This window comes from Phaethon aethereus (genome assembly GCF_964289735.1).
Source record: "Phaethon aethereus genome assembly, chromosome: 1".
In the NCBI taxonomy this organism is placed as follows: Eukaryota; Metazoa; Chordata; class Aves; order Phaethontiformes; family Phaethontidae; genus Phaethon; species Phaethon aethereus.
Window position 1 is genome coordinate 121,047,237 of NC_138575.1, and position 22,937 is coordinate 121,070,173.

At 39.4% G+C, this 22,937-nt stretch overlaps 1 protein-coding gene across 1 annotated transcript in view; it reads right to left on the reverse strand.

The window, feature by feature from the left end:
• Positions 1 to 22,937, reverse strand: part of DSCAM (DS cell adhesion molecule) — a 491,161-nt gene that overhangs the window by 93,728 nt on the left and 374,496 nt on the right. Inside the window, exons 13-18 of the mRNA XM_082014240.1 lie at positions 22,083 to 22,179; positions 20,516 to 20,644; positions 15,289 to 15,456; positions 11,291 to 11,361; positions 3,011 to 3,251; positions 1,207 to 1,353 (exon numbers count right to left, since the gene is read on the reverse strand). Coding sequence (XP_081870366.1) covers positions 1,207 to 1,353; positions 3,011 to 3,251; positions 11,291 to 11,361; positions 15,289 to 15,456; positions 20,516 to 20,644; positions 22,083 to 22,179 — 853 coding nt within the window. The remainder of the gene's footprint in view (positions 1 to 1,206; positions 1,354 to 3,010; positions 3,252 to 11,290; positions 11,362 to 15,288; positions 15,457 to 20,515; positions 20,645 to 22,082; positions 22,180 to 22,937) is intronic.

Sequence of the window (22,937 nt, forward strand, 5' to 3'; positions counted from 1 at the left end):
TTTACTGGCAGAAGGATGATGCACTTCATATGAATCTTTTTTGCAGCAAGCTAAGAAGTACAACACATACGGCAAAAAAGCTTTAAACATATTTAGGGTAGAAAATAAAGCTGAACAAATGAAGAAAATCCAGTTTTAAGCACTGCATGAACATAATGTTTTTCATCATGTTGTAGAACAACACATAGGAGCTTAGATGTGCACTGATAATATTCACACAGGATCTGATCCAAAGAATACAGGCATTGCTGAAAACAATTTTATGTTTGTCATGTCTACATTTTTATGTATGCTTCTCATACCTTTTTAATCTTTATTTTTAAATGTACAAAGGAATTGGTGGTTTATTTCCAAATATTTTTGACTCTAACATTACCAGCAGTAACAATGGACCTCTGGGTTGCATTTCCACGCGTGAGTTCTCCTTGTCTTACTAACAGAGGTCAGGATTTGCAAGACAGTTGCATATTAGAGTGAACTTGATCCTTATGGATGAAAGCAAAAGAAGGGAAACAGCTCATTGCCCTAGAGCTGTGAAAATTCAGCAGGGCAAAGAGGAATAAAGGCGTTTGTATCTCAAACATACTACTATTTAATTTACAAGAAAGAACCATATGTAGAATTATCATCATGTGATAAATTGCAGATTATTCTCCTTTGATCATTTCACTCATCCTCTGCTCAGGAGTCTATTTCCCTAAGAATTATGTTAAGAGTACACAACATAAGCACAACAGAAGAGACTGGCATGAAAATAAGCCTTTTCCAAAAATGTTTCTTTCTTCTGTCCTCAGCTATGGAGATGAAATGCATCGTGTTGAAAAATAAGCAAGAAGATAACCAACCAAAATAAAATAAAATACAGGATTGGCCAGGTATGTTCTATTTTTATATCATTGTTCTTTATAAAAGAAGCCTGCTGGACTTTGTAACTGAGATGAAATTTGCTCAGGTCATTTTGGGTACTATGGCAGGCCTATGGAGTGTTGCAAACCCACAGTGGAAGCCTTCCCTGGAGGCAGCTCCAGGCAGATCTGCAATGCCTGCTATGTTGTTAAAGCTCTACAGAAAACGGCTTCCTTCACAGGTAGCTGAAGCTTTCTCTAAAACAAACAAAAAAAGAAGTACAGTGCCTTCACAGGAGAGAGTAAATGATATAAAGGCCACATATGGCTTGTTACTTGGTAACAGCTTGATTTCTCTCACCTCCATCCAAGAGATTGGCCCAGTAGATAACCCTGAATCCTTGCAGAATCCCATTCAGGGTTTCTTTCGCCAGTGTTGACCAAGAAATAGAGATGGTTTCTGGTGATGTGGCAGTGGCTTGCACGTTCCCTGGAGGGCAACTGGGCACTGGAACAAGATATTCATCATTTTTAACTTGAAGAATACAACTCAATGTTTACCCTTCAGCTACCCTTTCAATTTTCATTGCTATCCCACCACCTGTTATTTAATTAGCAGTTGCACACTGTTAACAATGCAAAACCTTTATTTTTGCTACAATCTACATGTTTCTGCAAGTGCAGCTGATTTCCCTGGAATGACTTTTGATGTACTGCTTCCTCACTTGCTGACTAGTCTTTTCATAGGCTGTTTGTTGCTTCTTGTGAAAAAGTAGTATGTCTTACTGCTGAAATATGCAGAATATTCTGTAAGAAATTTAAATGTATTTTTTAAAGTTTTCAGCCAAATTTCCATCTTTCTGGACAATTCTAATGTCCCCTTAAAATTGGTGGAGGGGGAAAGTGGACACTTTAAAAATACTAGGCAAAATGTTCATAAAACATTTTCACTGACAATTAAAAAAATTTTAAAAAGTCATCCAAATCTAAGGCATTTTATATTGGTCATTTAGTGTCAAAGCAATATAGCACTATTAGGATTTGGCATTGCTTTCAAAGGTCATGACATCTTTAATTCTGAGAGGGACCCAAAATTGAGTAACAACCAAAAAGAAACGTTGCCAGGAAAAGTAAGCATGCCATATTCTGAAGAAAAAATGTACTATTTATTATAATACAAAATATATGCAGTTGTGATTATACTGCCTTCTGAGGTCTTGCAGTGATCTGCCTAGGCCTAGAAACATTTACAGTCAACTAAAATCATCAGCCTTCCATGAAGTGTATGCCTCGAAATCTGTAGCTCTTGAGAATCTTAGGTGTATGCTACTCCATTTCCACCGGGTAAAAAGTCAGATTCCTAGCTGGCACTGACTTCAGTACGCTGGTGCCAATTTGCAGGAGCTGAAAATCTGACCTGTGCTATCCTTTAGGATTACTATTTGCTGTTATACTCCTGTAAAATACTGGGCCTCTTTTTGGATATGGAATCATTCTCTTTTTCCACTAGAGGACTCCCTCTCATTGTTTGAGAAGTACTTTTTATGCAGTTTGGAAAAAAAAAAAATCTGAATTGTTCCTTGGATAGGACAGGTTGAATTTCATCTGAAATAACAATGATTTTTCTCTCATTAGTTTGGATATCCTTGAAAAAACCACACATCTCTCTTCATGCTGACAAGATAAGCATTGTGCAGTACAAGAGCTCTAGGTTTCACAGCAGATTCATTTGAAAACAAAAGAAAGCCAACAAAATTAACAGTATCTCTTCACTTTTCAGAGTTTTATTTCTTAGCATCTCAAAACTATGATGAGATCACTACAAAGCTATGATGAGATCACAAAATTTGCAAATATGTAAACACCAGAGCAATAGGCTTCTTAATGAAAGCTGTGGTCTTAGTCAATATGATTCACAGCAGGACGTATCACATTATTAGAGTTACATTTATTTACCTGGATGATTCTGCATCTCTTGCAATGAAAATTGCATATGCTTATTGGCCAGTCTCTTTCCATCCAGCTGTCTACTGTATCTACCTGTAAAGTCTAGTCTTCTATTATCCCCATTATAATAATCACTCATCAAGCAATAAATGTAACAAGGTAAAAAGAAATAAAGAAATAATAATATGTCCCATGATAGCTGTTTGCCTAGGACCTACCATCCTCAAGAGTAGTGGTGATGATTTCCTGAGAAGAAGGTCCTATTCCAGCCCGGTTACAAGCCTGGACTACCATGCCATACTGGGTGAATTTTTTCAAGTTATTCAGCGTATAAACTTCACTGTCCCCAGTGGTATCAATACTGATGATGTTGAACTGGAAATTTCCCCCTGCACTGTACTCCCGATAACCTATCTGGTATCCACGAATAATTCCATTTTGCAAGTGCTTCTTTGGAGCCTAAACAGAAAATGAAAGATTACATGTTAAGTTCACATCTCCAAAGTCAAGCTGTTCCCCTTAAAATTTTTGAAATATACACAAAGTCAACATTTTTTTCCTAAAGAATGCAAGTCTATTTCCAGGTAATAATTAAAGAAATCTCCCTGCACACGAAATAGTAACATTTTACCATGAAATATAAATTTCAGGTGCAGTTTGTTCTAATAATTTGTGCATTCCTGTGCTAAAAGAAAGACCTTTAAAAGGTTCATACACAGAAAAATCTGATAAGGAGATATTCTTGAGTTATAATTTGAATTTATAATGTTTTCTTCTCTTATCAGGTGAATCAACCAAAGTTGAGTTGATAAGGGTATATTTACATTACAGGCCTACAGTTCACTACTAATTGTGTTTTTGCCAGAAGCCCCTGCCATTCACTAGCTAAATCTTTAGTTAGTCATTTACTGATCTGTTGAGGGCAGTCACACAGGTTTATTTAGCTAGAGGCATTAGGAAAATTTTACGTTGTGCTTTGAAATACATTCATTCAGTGTGTAGTGTGGAAAGATGGTTAGATAATGAGTGCTGAAGGCAATAATGAATTGGAAAGAAGGGATTTACATACTGAATAGCTGCTAAAACAAGGTGTACAATATCTGGCATTAAAGAATATGGACAGTACAAAATGGTTGGCCATAATTATGTACCGCATTTCTCAGTCACAGTGCAAGATTCCCTGTACCTGACTAGTGGAAATAATTTCTGTACTCTGCAATATAAAATGTAGTCTAGAGTAAAACACGGATTAGCAACTCAATGAAAAATTCTGTTATTGACAGAAAAGCCTATTAAAACTCCATTTAAACAGTACTGGACTAATTTCAGTATGTGATAATGTTCCTCTCTGATTCTGAGGTATAATTAGTATAAACATTTTAAGGCACAGTTTATAATCCATGAACAAAAAGCTCTTTCAAATCCTCCAAATCTTTTTCAAATTCCCACCAGATGCCCACGAGCTCATCCATTCCACTGACCCATAAAAAAGGCCTTTGTGACACAGTTTATCGGCAATGAGTTAAATTGGCAGAGGCAGCAATTTCTGTTGTTACTATATCCCATTAAATCTACTGAGGAACACACACTCAAGAAGAATAGTCTTTTCTACCACAGGACCTGCTTGTTTCAGTGAGTTTATAGTCCACTGGACTAAAGTCTCACTGGAGCTAATAAAACCAGCGTGGGATTTGTCTTTCGTCCACTACCAACAAATCATTGCTCCGCAAAAACCAGCACCCTCTCCATATTTAATATGTATCACTGGGTGGGTCTGACTGATTGAATTATCTCTTCAGACGCTTTACCTTTTTGCTCCCTCCTGCCTTCAGAAACAGAAACAAAACTTGAAGCAAGGTTGTAATTTCCACTGTAGTACTTCAGTTCCTCTGGTACCAACAAGCTCCCTTCAAGCGCGGGGCTGTCTGTCCAGGTGTCGATGACTGAATTAGGAGATTCAAGCCCTGAGCACCTTGTAAGGCACACTGCAGGGATTAGAACTGTCCTTTGGGAATGTAAGAGTATAATTGTTTCCTGTTTCAATATTTCTGTGTTTTGTTGTAAAAAAAACCAAAAAACCCAACTTCTTTAGAAACATGTAGGCCTTGTATTATCAAAACCTTTTGTTTGCAAATGTGTTACCTATTCTGAACAACTGCATGGCTTCATGATCTTTAAATGATTGCAGAAGGTGGGTTTTTTTAAGATGGACTGTGGGGTGGAAACTAATGTCAGATTATTTTTTTTGTTTGAGATTCAGATATCTTCGTAAGATAGCTGCTTCATTCCATCTGCAGAAGAAAATAACTTTATCACATTTAAATAATTAAATATTTCTGGATAAATTGTTTCACTAGTTGAAGGTTTTCAAATTCTGTTACTAACTATAGCGTTTTGCACAGGTCATACACTTTTATAGGCATTGGCAGTGTTGATGAGAAGGGGCAAAAAGAATGAACTAACAAATTTAAACATTTAAATTGACTAAAGGTCAAACAGCTTGGAGAAAGCAGCAGACAACTCAAACAAGTGTTATTACAGGGAGGACTGCTTTCAGACAACGTTGCAGGTCACTGTCTCTTTTCTAAATGTGTATCAGTGTGCAGGCAGCAGTTTAATCATGTCAGGACATCAGTTCTCTCCATTGGCGTTGGATTCCATCAAAGCTTGACAAAACCTCAGCAGTCTGCATGGAGATTTATTCTCTCAAACGTGCGCACCGTAGCACATCTCAAGATCTAAAGCCTCTCCTAGCTGAAGGCTGCAACTGGAACATTCCCATGAGTTACCACAGGAGGCTTTTGAACAAAAATTGTTGCCACAAACAAACATTGCACATTGAAATCACAAGCAACAACCATAACACACATACCTCACATAATGTAGTACACTTACTGTTTTATGAACGGCATACAGCGCCTACTGCCACATTCAGCACACATTAAGATGCTGTATGTACATCCACGACATATAAGGCATGCATTGTATACTAAGAAAAAGTGAGCATTCACCTCGTACATAATAGATTACAGAAGAATATAGCACATATGTTGGAACATGTCTATCATACTCTAAAACAGATGGAACATAATGATAAAACATCATACAACATAAAACAAGCTCAAAGTCACTTTAGAACAAAGCATTGAAATGTTGTGCTCCACAAAACTTCAAATGATCCTTGTTAGTACTATCTAAATGCTTCATTTTGGATTGACTTTTTGCAAAAATAAATCATTTTTGGTATATATGCCTTCTTGTGTATAGACACATTTTTTCGGTAGAAAATTCAGTGAAAAAACATTTGTCCATGACTAAGTGTTCATGGGGAAAAATATTGTTAACCTTGTCAGTAACTGTAGAATATTATGAAAAAGTAAGTTTCAGTCCATGATCTTACTGCTTATCTCATAAAATCCAATATTTGTAGAACAGGGTATCAATGACTTCTGTGAAGTATGACAGAGGAGGTCCAAAGGAGGGCCACAAAAATGATCAGATGGATAGGACACCTCTCCTGCAAGGACAGGCTGAGAGAGTTGGGGTTCTTCAGCCTGGAGAAGAGAAGGCTCCAGGGAGACCTTATTGCAGCCTGCCAGTACTTAAAGTGGGCTTATAAGAAAGATGGGGACAGACTTTTTAGCAGGCCCTGGTGCAACAGGACAAGGGGTGATGGTTTTAAACTAAAAGAGAGTAGATTTAGACTAGATATAAGGAAGAAATTTTTCACACTGAGGGTGGTGAAACCCTGGCACAGGTTGCCAAGAGAGGTGGTAGCTGCCCCATCCCTGGAAACATTCAGGGTCAGGTTGGACTGGGCTCTGAGCAACCTGATCTGGTTGGAGATGTCCCTGCTCATTGCAGGGGGGTTGGACTAGATGGCCTTTAAAGGTCCCTTCCAACCCAAAGTATTCTATGATTCTATGATTTTATAGTGTGTGCATGTGTATATGCATAAAGAGGAGGAGGAATATTTCCCATGCCTAAATTTAATGTGTTCATTTACCTTGTAAAGTACTACAAGAAAAAATAATATTTTCATGCTCTTTTCTAAATGGGAATTCCTGTTTCATTCCCATTCTCTCCACACCATTTTACAATACTAAAAAATGCTGAGTATTTTTTAAAAATTCAATCTGAACCCCAGTCTTCTATGTGGACACATAGAAATGGGATTAAATAGATCACAGACCTATAAAACGTCTGCACTTCGGTCATTTGTCCTGCACTTTGGACACGACAACCCCATGTAATGCTACAGGCTTGGGGAGGAGTGGCTGGAGAGCTGCCCGGCAGAAAGGGACCTGGGGGTGCTGGTTGACAGCCGGCTGAACATGAGCCGGCAGTGTGCCCAGGTGGCCAAGAAGGCCAACGGCATCCTGGTCTGTATCAGAAATAGTGTGGTCAGCAGGAGTAGGGAAGTGATTGTGCCCCTGTACTCGGCACTGGTGAGGCCGCACCTTGAATACTGTGTTCAGTTTTGGGCCCCTCACTACAAGAAGGACATTGAGGTGCTGGAGCGTGTCCAGAGAAGGGCAACGAAGCTCGTGAGGGGTCTGGAGCACAAGTCTTATGGGGAGCGGCTGAGGGAACTGGGGTTGTTTAGTCTGGAGAAGAGGAGGCTGAGGGGAGACCTTATTGCTCTCTACAACTACCTGAAAGGGGGTTGTGGCGACGAGGGTGTTGGTCTCTTCTCCCAAGTAACTAGTGATAGGACAAGAGGAAATGGCCTCAAGTTGCACCAGGGGAGGTTTAGATTGGATATTAGGAAAAATTTCTTCACCGAGAGGGTGGTCAAGCATTGAAACAGGCTGCCGAGGGAGGTGGTGGAGTCACCATCTCTGGAAGTATTCAAAAATCGTGTGGATGTGGTGCTTCGGGACATGGTTTAGGGGGCATGGTGGCATTGGGTTAACGGTTGGACTTAATGATCTTGAAGGTCCTTTCCAACCTTAATGATTCTGTGATTCTGTGATTCTGTGAAAACTTTGTTTAACCAGTATTTTCTAAAAGAGGGCTAAGAGAAACTTTAAAGGAAGATAAATGACAGTAGCAAGCTGCAGAAATAGAACTTAAAGCAAGATGAAAGATAATTGTTGTGTTATTCTCTGCTCCTTTTGCCGTTATTGATACTGTCTGTATTTTAATGAGGTTTGCCAAATTTAAATAAAAGTATGGTTCTCAACACAATCCCTTTTGTTTAATGTTGTCATAGGTTTGCATGGCAAAATCTCCACATGCCTCCAAAACAAAAATGACTAAGTTATTACTGGGTTTATTTTCTTCCCTTTTTGCATCCATGACAATATAGGATTAATCTACCAGGGTATTTCTTTATTCTTAAGTACTTTGTATTGCATAATGCAATGAGTGCCTTCTGCACAGCAGTGCACTGTAGGGACCTACCCAAAAGTCAGGATTCAGGATGAGACTGAACTATAGTAAGTCTGCAGGACCATCTTAAAGTACCTTATTGAGTAATAGACTAAAACTGCTCTGTCTGGGAGAAAAATGCAATAATTCAAGGCAAGTGAATGGCTTACTCCTGGTTTGTGACTTCTAAATTAAAGGGACTTCTTAATCAGTTGTTACAAACTGTCATTCAGAAAATAATTCTTCCAGTAAAGGTAGGATTACCCAAGCACTAACCTTTCAGGAAGGCAGATCAGTGCCTTCACTTTTGCCTGCAAAGGAGCTTTGAGGTCAGGGAAAACAATTAGGTTTCAACTACCTTCAGCACGACAGAGAACAGAGAAACTTAGCACCCATCAGATGAGATAACCTACCAGCAGATAAAGCAGTGACTGCAAATCAAGGCACAGGGTTTTCAAGCTGAGCACACAGGGGCTTGAGAACACAAAGATCACACTGAGCAGGATTTCAGTGAAGTGCCAGTGGTGCCTTTTGCTGTCCATCTTTTCATAGGCAGACCTCCAGAGTTTTTGCTGCTTGCAAAACAGCACCTCATTGCATCCTGTGGCCTGACAGGGCCATAGGCTACCTCTGGCTGAAGCCAGCAGTGCCTTCCTAGCAGTTTGCTAGAGACATGCTACCAGAAGCATCTCACTGCCATGGTGCCTCTCATGCTGCTTGACCACACCAGATACTTCTGGCCAATAAATTAAAAGGTTTAACAGTTTAAACAGAGACTGGGTCTATGGGAACAATATCTTGAAGGTTCATAGGAGATGGGGTATTCATTGGAAACCGGGTATTCATTGGAGACTGGGTGTGCAGTCTGGCAGCACAGTCCACAGCAAACTCCGAATGTGTAGCCATCATCTACCCAGTGCATGGCACCAGGTTCACCTAGGTGTGCACATTTCTGGGAACATGGACTCACCTTTCCTGGGCTGGATATATGCTGCATAAGTACAAGCAGACATTTTCAAGGTCACAGTAGCTCACACCATAAGCTCACTCCAATTGTGAAAAACTATCTCTACACTCAGCTCATGAGATGTGTCAGGGCAATGGAGTATATATTCAATCCATAGCTCATTTCTGTGATTATTTTGTTATATTAGATACTGATCATTACTCGACAAGTGTTCACAAATCAAATTCCAGACAAAAACCAACTCTTTTGACATACTTCTACTCCCCAGACAATACCTAGAAATACCTAGGACACTAAAATGCACCTGAAGTGTCCTGGAAGTACAAGTTGAACCATATTTTAGATAAGGTTATTGAAATGTAGGTGTGGAATTTTTTTTTTGTCCTGTTGCTGCCTGCACACATTTGCATCAATAAATTTAAGGGCAAATCTTCAGAATCGCAAATGGCAGCTATAAACTCCAGCAGTGAACCAATGGTGCCTACCTTCTTTTGTTGTTTGTGAAAATATCCCCCCAAAGTGAACTTTAAAAAATCAAGCAAAGCCTTTCAATCTGCCTGCCCATACATCTATAAAAACAAGTTCATGCATAGAGGCTTGGAGGTTATAGTTGACTAGATCTGATGACAGTCACACTTCTTGAATGCTTTAAAAAGAAAAAACCCATTAAGTTTTTATTTCAGTTGTTGAGAAACATTGTACACTCTGTATTGCTTCAATAGCTGCTTCCTTTGCTCTACCAACTGTGTGCTGCATTTAAATCCATGCTTCATGTATGCCTTTTATAAATATATTGTTTTGTTTCACTTCCACCATCAGGTAAGCCTGTGGGTAGTGACCACAAGCCTTTGGTTTTTGGAAACCGTTTGATGAAAACCAACACTGATAGAAGTTTAAGATGTGGACAAGGTCCAAGAATCAGCACTGTATTTGTGAACTGTGCATAAGAGGATTGATGATGACTACTGCTTTTGAAGCTTAATATTGAAATGTCTCATCAAAACAGAATTTTTAAGCCACCATTTTTAAACCACCATTGAACTACTAAAAAAATCCTGACAGCTGAGGTCCCTCTGTACTAGTTGGGCATCTCTGCAGCTATATGACCAACTGCACTGTGTGGAGATCATGCACTACAGAAACCTGACTTTTCAGGAACCAACTGAAAACTAACATAGGATTGTGTGGGTTATTTATTGTATAAATAAATAAAAAAATAAATAAGCAGCCCACAGTTATTTATATGGCTAATAAGCAGAAGCTCATTCTTACTATCCTGACTTTCTGGATGGTCCATAGCATGCTGCAAAATACACATTATCCGCACTTGCAGGAGTAATTAACATCACTACAGAAATTAATGACTATTATGCCACCATCCTACTCCAGCACTTAATACTACGTATTTCAGAATCTTAAATATATGGAATTATCAATACAATTTAGAAACTGCCTTTCATACTGAGATTACACTACTGTAATTAGGTAGCTTTATTCTGTCTGCTACAATGTAGAAGCATTATGTAGCACAAAACCATTTAAAAAATGGTTTAAGTACCTCTGCTATCATACCAAAAGCATTTAAAACATTCTGTCGCTGTCAAAACACCGGGCAAAAACTAGAAAAAATGAATTGAGTCACAAGACATACCAGATTTTTAAATAATATCAGTTGCTGATATTTTTAAATTGGTTGTTCTGATTCATCAGTTCTCATGGAGTATACTGAGACACTATATTACTTGCTGTGTGCAGACACGCCTTCAGTAAGGCTCTATCCCAAAGACCATTGCAATGGGGAAAAAATCCCATTGGCTTCAATGGTTTGGAGAAGTTTTGCCAAAAACCACAGTGAAATTCTGTGAGTGCTCATTTTCCAAGCACATAGCCCTATCTCTGAAATTGGAAGGAAGTAGGAAATGTTATTGTCATCAGCACAAGCAAGCAGTTGCGGCTATTACTCTGCAATGGAAGGTTCTTTCTTTGCACAATGCACCAGTCTTAACAACCCATATAAGAATTGTCAGCAAAGGCATTTGCAAGGTCTCTTGCAAATAAAATAACTGATCCATAGGTGTTATAATACTTCCACCAATGGAATCTCTCTGAATGCACCAAGATACTCCTAAAGTCTATATTCTTTGTTGTGTGTATTTACCTTCCAGGTGACCCTAATGCTTTGTGAAGATATAGGCTCAAGTTGGACATCCTGAGGTGGACCATCAGGAGCTGTAACAAGAGAAGAGAGATGGATCAAAACTGGCCCTCACAGCACACGTAATTAATCACTTGACGTCGTGTGTCACCTATTTAACAGACCAGCATCACAAAGATTTGGACTGAGTCAATGTCATATGGAAAACTGAAGATACCACTTCATCAAACAAAACCAGAGCCTTGCATCTTCCTTATTCAGGTGTCATCTTTGGCCAACAGTGAAATACAACACATGCCAAAACTTAGCAACCTGGCAAATAAAATAAGAGTGAATAATAGTGACTTTTCTTTTTTAGTGATAGGATCACAATGCTGTTTCTGTTATGTAAATAGGCAAGACATATTTTCAGCAGTCAGAACCCTGTAGGTGGTAGAAAGACAGCTGAACCAATTTGAAAGCAGGTCAGGCAGGAGCTGCTTAGCTGGTCTTCATCATGCCACAAACTTTCCAGTGGGAACCCTGTTGTTTGCTAAAGACTGAGCATATTCAGTCAAATATCAAATATTTTATACGCAAAAATGTGCACATTTTACCCTCTTCCCCTCCCCAGTGTAAGTATCGCAGCCTGGAAATCAGGCAAAAAAACCCTGCCAGGTGGAAAAAGCTTGCTGAAGCTCCTGCCTGAGTCAGGAGGAGTTTCATCTAGTATAGATACGCTGCCAAGGGTGTACATGATGCTTTAAGGGTGAATGAAAAAAACAGAAGGCCCTGAGTCTAGGGGAACCTACTTGTCAGCTGGGCAGCTACAAAGCAGATCAAGAATTGGCTGGGATTGAACAGAGAAGTGTGAAGTAAATTGCTTGCTCAGCAAGGTAAATCATTTGAAAAGAAAGGTCTGAAGAAAGGAATGGAGTAATCTCAAGCTGCTGTAGAGGGTTCCCTTGATGCAGAATATGGCCTCAGTAAAAGGTATTAAATTAAGTTTAATAATATGACAAAGGAAGTAAAGCAATAAAAAGGGTGAGGTGGGGCTGTTAGAGGTGGAGTTGCAGTAAATGACAGCTTGTGGTGAAAGGAACCAGAACATTTTACTTTAACTGATGAAAGCAGAGAGACCCAGAACACAGCCTATAATATGTTTAAGTTATTAATATGCCTTATTCTGTGCTCTTCTTGACTGTTCTTCATATGGGAAATTGCCAAAGGTTGAAAGAACTTTATTTCCATTCCCCTTGCATTAATGTACAGGAAGGAGAAGAGGAAAAAGTCCACTGGCAAAAATGAGGTCTCTATGAATTTTTTTAATCTTGTCCTTGATACTGTCCCCCTACAGACAAACATGAATGTAATTTCTCCAAGTACATTATAATGCAGTGGAATTTGAGCAAAGCATTTGATCTTATAAACGGTTTTTAAAATGTGGTCCTTAAAATTTTGACTTTTCCTTGAAAGACCCCAAATGTTTCTACAGACCTGAGTATTTAACTGTTCCCAGCATACCACAGTGAAACGTTAAATAAGTCATTTATTTTACAGACTTAATGACATACAGAGTTTGTGACAAAGACATAAAGAAAACACAGATATCCCAGCTTCCTCTATTGATTTCAGTATTAAAAACCAGACAATGCTTTCGTTTTTCTGACAAGCATTAGTGCAAGTATGTACTTACAGACTATTTTCCAACACAGGAGCTAACTGTGGTTGTATGGAGGGAAAGATGTGGTCTGTAAGCTTTGATATCACGCCATTCTTGACTATCCTTTTGACACAGAAACCCTTTACAGTTTGCTTTCTAATAGCTAGTGCTGGGCAACTCAGATTGCTGTAATATGTGATACACAATCTGCATCCCCTTGCCAATAGCATGGTTTGAGTTGTTCAGGTTTTATATTGTCTTTCTTGGGTCTTTATTTTGCTCCCTTCTCGTTACCTTCCCTCTCATTCCCTGCACCCATGCTGTTCTCCGTTTCCTATTGTAAAAGCAGAGAACAGAAGTAAACACTGATCAAAAACTGGTGCTCCTGTACATTGCACGCCACCTGAAATCAAAACCCAGGAGCCAAACATCACATAGTCTGCCTAAACCTGACCTCCTCTCTTCCAATTGTTCCCTAGGTAGATCAGTGACTTTTGAATACAGTTACACACTGCTGGTTTTTTTCTCCAAATAGACGGCTCTTTAAAAGATAACGACAAGAGGATCAATTACTCTGAAACTTGGTTACAAAGAACTGAATAAAATGTGATGTTAAGGTTCCACCCTGCTCATGGGGAAGCTGTTTTTTTAATTCCAAGGCCAGCTGCTGATCTTGACAACTTAATTATCAGCCAGGAAAACCTCAGCAAGTAAGAAATATTCCAAGTATGAGTGAATAAGAGAGAATGAGAGAGTAGATCCAAGACCCACCCCTCTACTTTGACGTATATGCACAGGGAAGGATGGGCATTTTGGGGTTAGAGATGATGCTGGCCAGAAGAATGGATAATCCATTTTCTCTGATCATTTCATATTTTCATTGAACAAAGGAAGAGAAAAACCTTGACCAAACGATAAATATTTTGCAAACAAACTATTCACTGTTAGTGAAGCTGTTCACTGAAGGCTTGTAAAAATGTGAATACTCTTCACTCCTTTCCTCCAACTAGGATGAAAAAAGACACCTGATGAAAAAAGAAATGTTACTCGTTGTCTCCTGCTTATGCTGCTTTGCACTGTGAGATTTTCTGTCCTGTTTTTATTCAAAAAGTCCCTTGGAACCAAAACCATGCTCTCCTGACAAAGGGTATATTTTCACTGTAGTAAATTCACCCACAGGGAAAATGAGTGGGAATTACACAGTTGCATTCACATGAGAGGAACTGAAAATCAGTCACTGAGTGTTTGAAGTCTAGACCAACAAGAATCTTGAAAAAGAAGTAGGGTTTTCACTACCAGGACACTTTTACCCAGATACTTGCTTTACAGTTTTCCTCTCAAAATCCCCAAAGGAGGAAGCATTGCTGACTTAGCATAAAATAACAGGAAAAATAAAATTAGCAAGATAAAAATGTGTTTTCAAATACAAATATGCAAGCTCCTGTCTGTTCAAGACTTTTCAGAGTAACTCCACTCAGTTTCATGGCTAAGGTTGTTGAAGCTGCAGACTTTTGTACATTGAATATAATTGTAATGTATACCTGGCAGAAGTACTTATGGCCATTCAGCATTTTCATTCCTAATTGCTGAAATAGAGAGCTGTAGCCCTCTGCTTTTCACCCACAATTTTTTCTGCTGTCACATGTAACATGTAGGTCTTGGGACATGGTAGCATGCACAAGGCTGTGCTGTCCTTATCCATCTGTCACTTTGGCTAGGCCTGAGAAATAAAAATAAGACGGCACTGGAAGGCAGAAATCTGAGTGCACAAAAGAGTGGCCCCAGCCGTGAAAGTGAAAATACCCACACAGTCCTCCCGGTACAGAAACCCGTAGCAATGTAGAAAAATACACGGCAACAAAGAACAGGGAGGTGACACTAACTAATGACAGATAACTGACTTACATAGTAATCAGAAGACTAAATGGTGGGTGGGGTAGCAGATGGAGTACCAAAGGAAGATATGATCCATGTAGGTCAATATTCTCAAAAGGGGGTAGCTTAAATTAGTTACCTATACTAATACCTGGGCATCTAAGGAAAGCCACAAGACACACAGGGCAGGAACCACCACTAAAAATAGGATGTTGTTGATTGAGTTGCCTAACTGTAGATATAGGCGTGCCATTTCCAGTAGCCCAGGCTGAAAATTTGGAGCACAATGTCTTCTTCGTCCACTAGATGCCACTGAACAGCTTTAATTACAGGCCTGTACAATAAGGTTGCAAAAGTCACAGAATTTTATAGGAACAATTCAGTATTTCTTTCAGTGCAGCTGCAGCAACATCAAGTAAAGATTCCTTATGTCAAGGAGTAATAGTTCCCAGCATGATTTAGATGCTACAAAACCAGAGCATACCTGCTTCATCGGTAGTGATGGTGAGTTCATTGCTGGCCTCACTCTTGCCGATGCGATTCTTGGCATACATGCGAATGTTGTAAGTTGAGGAAGGGTGGAGATCAATGATAGTGGCTTGGTTTAGCTGAGGGGAAACATCTTTGGTTCTCTGAACAGAATCCCAAGAGTCTATTAAATAAGAGATTAAAATAAAACAGACAAATAAAAGTTGATGTTAACATTGCTAACAGAAACATGCACTTAAATCGTCTCACAGAGCTGGATACTGCCACTGCTAAATTAACCCAGATAACACCTGCTGCTACAAGCAAATCGAGTGATTGCCTTCCTTGACAGCACTCCCGACTGCTCCAGGCGTGATGCTGTGAATAATGGGATCTCGGCCCCGAGGTCATCAGCAAATCCAAGAAAATAGGTACTCCTTTGCCTTTTTTTGAGGGGCTGGTGAGAGTGGCAAAGGTTCCCCAGTTTTGTGTGTGTGTGTGTACATACTGTTTTTTCACCATTGCTACATTAGAACAGCTGTGAAAAAGATTGGAGCTGCTGACCCACAGAAATCCTCACTTAGAGGGAAGGTTGGTTGTGCTCCAAAAAGGGGGGGAAGGGACCTAATAAACAGGAATGGAGGGCTCTTAGACTAGCAGAGATCAAGCAGAAAGTTTGATCTCAAACTCCAGGAGCTCAGACCATAGCTGAAAAGTGAGCATGACCTTGGAATACTTTGCTGGCTTAGACATGGGGCTCAGCACCCTCCAGGACTGATGCTATTTCCCTGAGTCGTGTTAGGCTATAGGAGCAGTTTAATACAAGGGGAATGTAGAACCTTCTTAGCTGTTTCCATGTACCTGTAAGAGGAGGAGCACATTGTTATTATTTGTGCTTACTATTCATCTGCTTGTCATGTCCTTAATAAATTCTAGAGACATATAATAGGAAAAAGGATGGAAATTGGCTAAACACAGTAACCCCTTCTTGTCATCCAAACATTCAACTGCTGCAAACAAAATAATAGAATCTATCTGTTTAAAACATCTTGATGCCTTTTGTGAGTTGCCATCCTTCATATCTTTCTTACTGCAGGCGATGTTCCTCCTTTAACCTCTGCAGCATCCTATGGGGGATGTCACTGGAAGCTCTACAGGAGTGTTTTACAGTATGGGTCACTGTAGGCAGGATCGCAGAAAGCTCAGCAGATTAAAAAAGACTAGTTTAAAAATAGAATTTTGAAAAAGACCCACTTGGTATGGAGAATGTGTTGAATTTGACATGATGAGGATAATAATTTCTCTTAATATAGCCTGTATATTATCAAATTGCTTAAGTTTTTACGTGCTTGTTTGAAATACTGACTTCTGAGTAGTAGGACTCTGTAGTATGTATTAACTGCTGAAATAAACAAATCTGAAAAATTCTTCTAACTCTTAGTAGATTAAGTAATGACATAACCATGGAGAGAGAGAGGGACAAAAATTCAGCGTCTTCTGTATTTTAACTGTAAGTTTCCAGTGTTTATTTATGACTAATGCATGGACTTCAGGAGTATATTTTGATACATGTATCCCCTTTTTGAAGGGTAAAATAAACCAGCAAAAGCAATCCCTCCAAACTGAGTCAGTCCAGAGAAAAATTGATCAATTTCTCACCAAAACTGTTTTCAATATTGAAAAATGTAAATGCTAATGAGAAAAAAAGAAGAAAAAAAAGTTATTCTTCTGGCAAATCCTAAAAGTATTTGCTTGTGTCCACAAGGTAAGTAATGGAGTGAGGTATTGACTACTGGCTCTTCTGGTTTTTGTTGTTGCTGCAGAGTACTCTAAAATCTACTTACCTAGAAAGACTGAGAAAGCACAGAAAACAAGCAGCAACAGGCTAGCAAAAAAAAAAAAAAATTAAAACAGAGTGGAATTTTTAATGTATTATTTATTCCACACATAAAACGTTACATCCAGGTACTTCTCATTGTTCTACAAAATGCACGCTGACACAACGATCTATGAAAAATTTATGATTTTATGAAGACCAGCAGCTTTCCACCCGTTCCTAAAAGAAAGGCTGAAGCTTTGGGGTCACTCTGCGGAAGACAACTAGGGCCCGTTTGCCCTCCAGGGCTGACTGGAGGCAGCGAGTGACTGCCCGGCAGTGAGTGACCGCCCGCCCGCTCGCAGGCTCGGGCCGGCGCTGCCATCCGGTGGCCGCTGCCGGTACTGCGCCCAGTCGCCGCGCCCGGGGGATGCCTCGGGGCTCCCTTGGCAGGTTTGGGGGAACCCGCCCCAGCTCTGTGAGGGCATCAGCGGCCTGAAGGAGCAGGGCTTCAGAGGTGAGCAGAAGAAAGCGCAAACCACAGTTCTCTTCCTTTCAGATCAGGGTCCTAAGTGGAACTGATCTTCCGTTCACCCCTCAGCTTTCCCTAACGACATCAAATAAAAAGGATGAAAACAGAGGCACAAAGAAGAAGCCACGTACCTGTTCTTATCTTCAAATCTTTTTGTACACCTCCGGTGGAAAAGTGTGATGGCTACACATCAGTGGTTTCAATGAAGGGCCAGCTCTGGGTGCCACAGGTACATTTCTGTACAGACAGGCATCACATCCAAATACTGAACCAGCCTGAACTGCTGAGCTCCCACTATTCATGCTGCTCCTGCATGGCAACTGGACCCTACAGATGCCACCTACTCATGTGACAGGCAACTCCATGCTCCTTCTAGAGGGTAACTAATGTGTCTTTTTTGCCTGATGGCACGACAGGGGTGGATAGGATACATGAAGGCAACACCGTAAAGTGAAGTCCATGCATGATGCGTGGTCGCCTGCATGTTCTCTCAAACCGAAGTTTTGCACTTCTTCTTGAGACACCTAGATGATGCGTCCTGCTGCAAACACATTTCTGAGTCCTCAGGGTAAGCAACATAGATGGAAAATTCTCACTAAACACAAATGTGCAGTTTATAGCTTTATTTTGGCCTTGGCAGGATGTTTCCTGAGCTTACGTCTGGACGGTGAATGTTTTACCTAAGTTTTCTCCTGTCCCTTTAATACTGGGAACAGTGAGAGGCTTCTTAATGCCGCCTTCTCTATTCTAACTTCTCCCAACTACCCTGTGCAAGTTCTTCAGTAACCATCTTTGCTCTTTCATTTTCTTGATTATTTAATTAATGACAAAAATTGTGTGCCAGAATTCAAAAACCTGATCCTAGTTTCTCCAAAATTCATCCTCAGGTTCTAAAAAAATATAGTTTTGTTGTTTGCAGTGAGATGAAGATAATCTGCTCTTTTTAGGACATGACCTTTAATATTTGTTTTCATAGGCAGACAGAGAAATATCTTCTCTAACACCAATTCTGCCATCCACTATTTTTTCTCTTTCAATTTTTTTAACCACTATCACTATGTTGCATCATGATGTTTTCATCCAGTCTGATGGCACTTCATTTGCTGTCTTGCTATTCATTTATCATGCCATATTAGAGAGACATAATTTTGCAATGCAAGTTCACAGTGATTACCACCTAATCTTTGCCAGCATTCTGCATTATCACTTGAAAACATTGAACTACATCTAACAAAGGAGTTTGAGAGCTCTGAAATCCCTTTCCACCACTGCTTCAAAGGAAAGCAGCCCAATCTTCCTAGATGGGGTTATGCTGAATTACATGATTCAGAAATACAAGTGATGTTTTAGGGTAAGAAAGAAGCCTATCAAGCAAGAATGACTTTCAAAAACTTTTCTGGAGCAGATGGGTGGCTGGAAAGAAAGGAAATGAACCAAAAAGAAAACAAAGCCCAGAAACTGTTAGATATACACGTCCCTTGGGCTAGCCTGCATCTCCAAAGCTATGATTCCTGACCACAGTTTCAGTGGGGAATTATTACTTGTAATCTTTCAGGTACCATGGCTCACCTGTACATTATCAATTCCATTTACAAAGCCAATGCAAAAACAGTGGCTGATGACTTAAAGCTCGGTTAAATTGGTAAATATTTTATCTAGTAGTAAAAGCATCACATTATTTTTGCCTAAGTAAAGCACAAGGGAAATCCACAATGTAGACAAATGGAAAAGGGTAAAAGAAGGGTGTTGTTTTTTTTTTTTAAATTTGGCAAATTTCAGAACTTTATGAACAAGTACATTTTTACATCTTGGAACTGAAGAGAGAAGACTATAAATGTACTATAGTTGCTTTGATAAACAAAATGTTTCATTGATAACCACACACAGAGCACTCCTATTAATGGACTATGTTCCCTTACAAATAGTGCAACAAACTCCAACATAAACCAGGACAATATAATTTCTCAATGTCTTTTTAATCATACTCAAAACATGAAACATTGTTCCATGAAAATTTCCTATCTAGTCCCTTCTCAAAGCCTGACTCAGGGACAGTGCTTATCAATGTACCTAATTTTAAGTATGATCTCACATGAGAAACATAGTTCCAACAAATCTTGAATGTTTTTAGATTTCAATAGACAGTGAACATATATTCCAGAACAGGAATGTTTTCCTGACTTAGGGAGTTGTATTTTTTTTTAACCGTTTACCTCATTCATCTTATTAGGTGTTCATTGATGTGACTATATGGTGACCTAGCAGAAATGTATCTTCTTGCATTGGCCTGCTGATGTGTGCCACTGGTCTTACCCTTTGGAGTGTTTCCAGTCTGATACTGAAAACTCTGCATAGTGTTTCAGCAAACTACCACACATCTTTCTTCATCTAGAAACTAGCATGAACACTCTTTTTCACTGCTACCTTTCCAGGAAAGATGCCATGTACTCATATATCAAAAGAAAATAACTTCTAAAAATCAGCACAACAGGAAAAGATAATTTGCAAAGGCAGGTAATTTTCTATCAGGAAAAATAAAAAATGAAAAGATAGAAAAATCCAAATGGAGAAAAGATAAAAACAGGGACCAAGAATCAGCTAGCAAAATCATCATACCAGCTGTCACCTAGAATGGTGTGGTTTATAATAAAATTTTCCCCCCTTACATGTAGGTTTCTCGGGTAAAAGGGAAAAGCAGCAATTGCTAGACTTAATGTCCTTACTTAAAAAAAAAAAAAAGACAACAAATGAAGATAAATCCTACTGTGGAAGATTAAATAAACCATAGTAAAAATTTCCATCAGCAGTTTTCAATTTATGAATTATCTTTTACGGTACAAATTCAGTGATGAGGACTAGCAATGGGGATTACTTCAGAGGAAGATAATTTCTTACCCGACTTGTTCTTGCACTCGATATCATAGCCGGTGATTGGGCTGTTTCCATCAAACCCCATGGTCCATCTGAGGGCAATACTGCGTGCTCTCACCTCTCGGATTTCTATTTCAGGAGGGTCAGGGGGCTCTGAGTAAACACACACACACAGTTTTAGTCAGAAGAAAACCTGTACTCATAACAAGATAACATTAACGAGCGTGGCACTGGCATAGCTCACTGGTGGTAAAGTCTCATGGCATTTTCTCCAGTCACTCATTAGTACCCTAAGCCAGTTAATCACCAGCTGAAGAATACTTATCAGAGGGAGAAAAAGTCACTTTTCAGCTAGGAGTCACTGATGTAATCTTGAATACTGACTTCTGCTTAACCTTCTTATACGCAACATAGAGTTGCATTTCCTTAAAAGCACTCCAGATTGGACTACTCATGTTAGAAAAGTTTTTTGCCTTGAATACCACGTTTCACTGATACTTCTACAGTTTTTACACAAAAGGTGATGGTAGAAATATGAATACTAAACTTAAAAGTGCTGAATTTGCTGGGAGGAGGGAGTAAAATTTCTATCCCTTTGAGTATGTTTAGAAGTCTTCATGTAATAAAAGAATAATTTGTTAACGGTTTAAAATGACACTAAAGCCTCTTTCTGCCTCTAGAGTTAAGGATGTAAATAAATAACATTTATACCCATTCTAATGTCCCTTTAAATTGTCAGGGCAGTTTAAATGAGCAGTGGTGTAACTCAGAACCTGTCCCCAAACTCCACCCGAATTTTTCGACTGAGCCGCCTTAGGCATTCACTGACATCTGCGGTTACTTGAAATCAAGAGCGGGGAGAAAGAAATCTGCAAGTCCTAGAAATTTGTTATGTGCATGCTCAAAGGCACACAAGCACAGGAACAAGCATGGCACAGAAATAAGCAGCGGCCAGTGGCTGAGTCCTGCCCATGCTCTGCATCTCAAACCCTGTCACCTCGGCCACTCCAGGACTTGCTGCTGTCTGCCTGAGCGAAACCCTGCGGGAGGGGAACCCCAGCCCCAGGCAACATAGGTTTCGAGAGTTTGCATTGTGCAAACTGATTACCATTTATTTTGACTGATTAAACTTGAAATATTTTCTTTAAAGATCCACAGTAGGTTTACCGTTTCTCTAGAGATAAAGTCAGATCGCTTTTGCTTTATTTCAGACTTGGGATTTGTTCTTCAAAAACAAATGCAACCCTCTCCCCCCCAAAAGTAACCTCCTCATATCCACTGTCCCTACTGAAGATGGTAGTTTTAAGTATCTTTAGTATATTGTCAGCTAAAGTGTATTTAAGAAAAATTCTCCTAATTAATTTGTACAGATCTAGAAAGACTCAAGCTTATCCTTTATTTTTATTTAATCATCTGTGATGCTGGAACATGAAAGACCAAGCATCTTAATGTGGCTCCTCATCTCTTTGACAATGAGGAATACATTTAATTAGGAATCAGAGCCTCCCTCCCTCAACAGATTTCTGAGGAGGGCATACACTTACTGTACTACAATAGCTGTGTTTTTTTCCTTATGTTGTCCTCTTCCTACCTTGCACAGTGAGCTGAATTATTCCACGATCCTCCCCATAAGAATTGATGGCATGGCAAGAAAAGAAGCCAGAATCTTCACGCACAGTTGGCAAAATCTATAGGTGGTTTGAAAAGAAGTGATTGATTGAACAGCACGCAGAGAAAATGAACCAACAGCTTTTCTGTATGGTGCAAGAAAAATTGTACAAATTGTTTTACGTGACAGTAATAAATAGATATTGCATGTTATATAAAGACATACATATGCATAGTAAAGCATTCAAAATACTAAGACTTATCAAAACTAGCAACACCCGGGCTGAGGAAGCAGGCTATCAGCTCTACATGTGTAGCCAGGAGTTGGAGCACCACCTATTCCTGTAGCTTCTCATCAGGAGTCCTGTTTCCAGTTACTCATAAGTTTGCCAAGTATTTAACAGTTGGCTGAAATTTTCGCAATGGTGCCTCCTGCTGCCTCCAAATTTTTCCAGTTATTTCTGAAAATAACTCAAGTGGCTGAAGTCTGTGTGGAGGAAATAAAGGTTCAAACACTGGTAGTGAACCCTGTAGTATTCAGCATGGTGCCTCGTAATAAAATTTTGGGTGGTCTTTCTTTTCAATTTTTTATTTCGTAACACAGAAAGTTATACATAGTCTTTAAATACATGATTATAATGATATTTTTCTACAGGACCGCTGCTTCATTCAATGTAAAATAGAGAGAGGGTTTTTTTTTTTTTAAATGAGCAGGTATTCCAAATACCATTTTCTTCTCATCGTTCAGTGTGCTGCTCCACACTTTATTTACTGCACACAGTTCAAACTGTGCCCTGAAGACAGACCTCTTCGTTTTCTTTTAGCCTTTTCTGTGGCT